We start from the raw sequence: 5,335 nt of genomic DNA, 5'->3' as shown, positions 1-5,335 counted from the left end.
GTAGAGACGGGGTTTCACCATGTTGACCAGGATGGTCTCGATCTCTTGACCTCGTGATCCACCCGCCTCGGCCTCCCAAAGTGCTGGGATTACAGGCTTGAGCCACCGCGCCCGGCCTATATTCAATATTTTTAAAAAATCAAAATTAATGAAAAAATGTCATGAACAAATTACAATGCCATGATGAGCCATAAAGTGATACTGAAGCAAGAGGGGAAAAAATTCATTAATACTGAGTCTGCCCTTATTTATATTTTTGATATTCTGTTTATCACATTTTCTTTGCATTAATATCAAAAAAGATACTATATTAAAATATTTATCCTGGCTGGGTGCAGTGGCTCACACCTGTGATCCTACGCTTTGGGAGGCCGAGTCGGGTGGATTACCTGAGCTCAGGAGTTCGAGACGAGCCTGGGCAACACAGTGAAAGCCCGTCTCTACTAAAATATAAAATATTAGCTGGGCATGGCGGTGTGTGCCTGTAATCCCAGCTACTCAAGAGGCTGAGACAGGAGAATGACTTGAACCAGAGGTGGAGGTTGGATGAGCCAAGATTGCGCCACTGCACTCCAGCCTGGGTGACAGAGCCAAGACTCCACCTCAAAACAAACAAATAATTTATTCTAATCACTGAGTTTTTTGGCATACCTGCCACCCCCAGGCCCACTTAAATTTTGGGCATGAGGTGAAGGCCTCACTTGTCTCTCCCTGATCCCAGTCCTGCTCCTGATCTAAAAATTCCCTGCAGCGCATCTCTAGTCCCCAGAAACATTACTAGATAGATGTCAGTATCCTCTGATAAAAAACCAGATATGCAACCATATTCAGAAAATAGATGGGGAACAAGTTCAAGTGTTTTAGAGAAGTGATTAGAAATGGCTCTGTTCCTCTCCTATTTAATATACAAAAACAGCACTGTTTAAAAGAAACTCAGGAAGCCTAGAAAAAGAATCCCCTCAATCCAATGAGTTGTTTCTCCATTTTGTTTGCATGATACTTTTAGTTTGGAGAAACTGCCTGTAAGTATTTTAACTTAGATTTACATGCTTGACTTTTCAGATTTGCCATAAAAACATAAAACTGAAAAACAAAACCATTGAGCAATTAAGCTCATTGTTTAATACCTCAATATTTCAAAAAGCACAAAACAGAAGACAATAAAACATAGTAGTGTGTTTAGCAAAAAAGAAGTCACCTGACTAATTTGAAGTTCCCTTTGGTCCCTGGAATATCCGTAGGAAACTCATCAGGTGTACTGCTCCCACAAGATCTATAACATTCTGGCCGAGGGCAACTTGGGTCATCAAGTTTATATATCTAAAATTTCAATTAAAAAGATTTTGATTTGTTATCTGCACAACAATTAAATACTTCCTTGTTCCACAGTACCCAGCTCACCTTAGCATTAGCATATCCAAGCTTGATTGTAATATTTCTTTCTAGTTCATTTTTGAACCTGACCGTGTGAACTCCAGAAATAGCTTTGACAACTGTGGATTTCCCATGAGCTACATGACCAATTGTACCTACGGACAAAGTACAAAAAAATTAATTCCTGTGTATTTAATTACACACCAAATATTTTTTCAAATAGTGTTAAGAGTAGAAAACCCACAGCTGGCCAGGCACGGTGGCTCATACCTGTAATCCCAGCACTTTGGGAGGCTGAGGTGGGGAGATCATGAGGTCAAGAAATCGAGACCATCCTGGCCAACATAGTAAAACCCCGTTTCTACTAAAAATACAAAAATTAGCTGGGCATGGTGGCGCACACCTGTAGTCCCAGCTACTCAGGAGGCTGAGGCAGGAGAATCGCTTGAACCCAGGAGGCAGAGGTTACAGTGAGCAGAGATCACGCCACTGCACTCCAGCCTGGCGACACAGCAAGACTCCATCTCAAAAAGAAAAAAAAAACCAAAGCCATAACTCACTGTAAATATCAACATGGAACCAACAGTGACTTCAATTTTTCCTCTTCCATATATCCATAGCTCTCATATAGAACTGAACAGAACCTTCCATGTAACTAACAACTTTATTTTAAAAACATACTCTGGGCCAGACAGGATCTCCTGCTGCTGCCCAGGCTGGAGTGCATTGGCCTGATCACAGCTCACTGCAACCTCAACCACCTGGGCTCAAGTGATCCTCCCACCTCAGCCTACTTAGTCGCAGGGACTACAGTCATGCATCTCCATGCACGGCTAATTTTTTGCATTTTTTGTAGAGATAGCTATGTTGCCCAGGCTGGTCTCCTGGGCTCAAGTGATCCACCTGCCTTGGCTTCCCAAAGTGCTGGGATTACAGGTATAAGCCACTGCACCAGGCCAGAATTCTATATATTAAGGAATCTTCCAGCATTTCCAGATTAAACAGGTATGATGGGCCCTAACGCAACAAAAAGGGATTTGTGAACAAATAAGGAAACCCGAGTTTAACAACTGCAATGGTGTAACTTTTTAAAAGCCTCATGGTGGAGGCTTTTTAACTGTGCTGTTTGTACAAACTCAAAATGTCCAAAATTTACACTCAGTCAACATAATGTCTTTTCTAAAGTTCTAGGCGTCAATTAAGAAAAGAAAAATCGACTTAATCACAGCTTGTACATCAAATAAAACTTTCATAAATTCTGCCCTTTAAATAATCCTGTGTGGCAAGTATTGCCACATTTTCACCTCTCCCTTAAATTTCTGATACGTATGACTACACACTGCCTATGCTATTAAATGTCTATGTCTCCATTTTTTCTTCTTACCAAGTCTGTAAGCTAGACATGAGCAGCATTCTTTGGGCTTCCCCCCACCCTGCAAAAAATCTAGCAGGTGCTTTATTCACAGGGACTTACTACCTATTTCTTGAATATCTGAATCCTCATATTCAGGTAATCACACAAAAAGTGAGGACAAAATTCATTGCTGGAGATCAAACAAGTCAGATCTCTTAAGTTACTCTTACCTATATTAATTGTGGCCTGTCTGCTGATAACTTCGTGTGAAAGTGGCGTCAACGTGGTAACATCCTGCAATGAAATATTTTAAAACACTGCACATAAAACAAATCAGAACTTTTCCTTTGACTTTACATTTGCAATCTACGTCTCACCACCATCTGCATAGTTTTCTTCTACTTGTAAAGCGCCTTTCACTGATCAGTAACCTTGTACTCCTATGGCTGGGAAGCCGTAAGAGCCCTGCATCATTACAAAACAGACTACACCTCCACGTCCATACAACTATGGGATATCTAGAGGTCAGAGGCCTCCCAATCTTGGGAACATTAGCACTAAAAGTAACGCAGACAAGACACCCCCTTTCCCAGACGTTCAGAAGCTGAAACCATGACAATCAACATTAAGACTTTCCAGCCGAATCCTCCAGAAGTTCTAAGTTCCAAGACCGTACATCCCTGCACCTTGATTGTGGACCGCCCTGGGTACAGGCGGCGCAAGCATGGCTTAGGGCGCCCGGCTCCAGGTCTCCCTCCAGACCCATGCTCCCGACAACCCGACACTAATCCCAATGCCACCCGGGAGGATCGGTCAACTCCACTCCCGAGTTCACTCTGCATCCTCCCCAAGCGAAACCTCACCAAGGTGGTGAGATCCTGGCGCGAAAGATGCGGCTGCCCCAAAGTCACTCCAGCTTCTCCTCCCGCCATCTTGCCAAAAGAGGAAGGAAATTGCCCTGGCTGCCGCCTGATCGGCTGCAGGGGTCCTAGTGCGGGGCGAGGAAGCCGGCGCGGAAAGGCCGACTAGGGGCTTAGGGTGGTCAGTGCAACAGCGGCCTCACTGCTTGGATGTCTCTCTGCTTGAATCTGCACAGTGCCTGTCGGTAGGCTTACTGGAAAACATGGTGCAAAGTTGCGGGAGCTATTAGTTGCAACCCTGGTAGATATTTGTGCAGGCAATACTGAGGGCAGCCATCATACCCCACCCCCTCCCCAGTGCGAGGCGGGTGATGCAACCCGGCGCGCGCGCCGGCCAGGGAGAGACCATTTCCGCTTCCTGTGGCGTTTCCCAAAACCTGGGAATCGGCTGTGGTGTGAGAACAGAAAAGAGGGAGTGTCCTCCCCGCCCCCGCCACCTTTCTTTTGAATACGGATATCTGTAATTTAATTAGGCGAGATCGGCTTGGGGGTCGGCGCCCACCAATGACGGGGCTCTTGGCTGGAAGAACACCGCGTGCTGAGCCCCGGCGGGTGGCGGGGCGGGCGCCCCCGCGCGGGAGTTTGGTGAAGGGCTCAGAGGGGCAAGGCTAACAAAATCAAAGTTCCTAGCTTGTTCCCAGAGAGCGGTTTCTAGGGCCGCGGAGGTGGGCCTTGGTGACGTTTGACTACGTTTCGAGTGAATTTAGCTAGGTGTCGTCACAGTGCCCGAAGTTCGCTGGGTTTTTTTTTCTTAAAGAAGCAGATCCAAGAAAACCTCGATTACCAATAAATCGGTATTTTAAAATTTAAAGATTTTTGAGACATTCTTAACTCACTTTTCGTCGTGTTAAAAAGCAGTGGAGTGATTTTTTTTGTTTTTCTTCATTTGTATACGAATTTTATCATTAAGAGCTATTTCCTCTTTTGTTTGCAATAAATTTACCGTAAAAACGTATTAGACAACTCTTATGCAAAAGTATAGTAAGAAGTGAAAATATAATATGAAAGCCACAATGATGAATACTGAGAAGCCAAGCTCACTTTAGAATACTTATAAATAGTCATCAAGGTAGATTAGGAAATAAATATTATAAATGAAAAAAATGAGGGAAATTAGGGAAAATGAGGGACAATATGAGAAGTGAATAAAGGAATTAAGGTGATAACTTCTCTGCAACCTCTTTTTTTCTGACTTTTAACTTCAGGGCGCATGCGCAGGATGTGCAGGTTTGTTAACGTAGGTAAACTGCGTGCCATGGCAGTTTGCTGCACAGATCATCTCATCACCTAGGTATTAAGCCCAGCATCCATTAGCTATTCTTCCTCATGATCTCCCTCCTCCTACACCCAACCCTTGGACAGGCCCCAGTGTGTGTTGTTGCCCTACATGTGTCCATGTGTTCTCACCATTCAGCTCCCACTTATAAGTGAGAATATGTGGTATTTGGTTTTCTGTTCCTGCGTTAGTTTGCTGAGGATAATGGCTTTCAGCTCCATCCATGTCCCTGCAGGGGGTATGACCTTGTTCCTTTTTATGACTGCATGGTATTCCACAGTGCATATGCACAATATTTTCTTTATCCAGTCTATGATTGATGGGCATTTGGGTTGATTCCATGTCCTTGCTATTGTGAATCGTGCTGCAGTGAATATATGCGTGCATGTATCTTTATAATAGAATGATTTA

The 5,335-nt window shown here is 44.0% G+C and overlaps 1 protein-coding gene across 2 annotated transcripts in view; it reads right to left on the bottom strand.

Moving 5' to 3' along the window:
* The window catches only part of EIF2S3 (eukaryotic translation initiation factor 2 subunit gamma), a 22,807-nt gene extending 18,830 nt beyond the window's left edge, over positions 1-3,977 (bottom strand). For both annotated transcript variants that reach the window (XM_017514579.2, XM_017514580.2), the window contains exons 1-4: positions 3,592-3,977; positions 2,959-3,022; positions 1,402-1,529; positions 1,199-1,320 (exon numbers count right to left, since the gene is read on the bottom strand). In XM_017514579.2, coding sequence (XP_017370068.1) covers positions 1,199-1,320; positions 1,402-1,529; positions 2,959-3,022; positions 3,592-3,660 — 383 coding nt within the window. In that variant the 5' untranslated portion in view covers positions 3,661-3,977. The remainder of the gene's footprint in view (positions 1-1,198; positions 1,321-1,401; positions 1,530-2,958; positions 3,023-3,591) is intronic.
* Positions 3,978-5,335: the final 1,358 nt, after the last annotated feature.

The sequence above is a fragment of the Cebus imitator genome, unplaced genomic scaffold (genome assembly GCF_001604975.1).
Source record: "Cebus imitator isolate Cc_AM_T3 unplaced genomic scaffold, Cebus_imitator-1.0 Scaffold527, whole genome shotgun sequence".
NCBI lineage: Eukaryota > Metazoa > Chordata > Mammalia > Primates > Cebidae > Cebus > Cebus imitator.
This window is presented reverse-complemented; position numbering and strand designations above follow the sequence as displayed.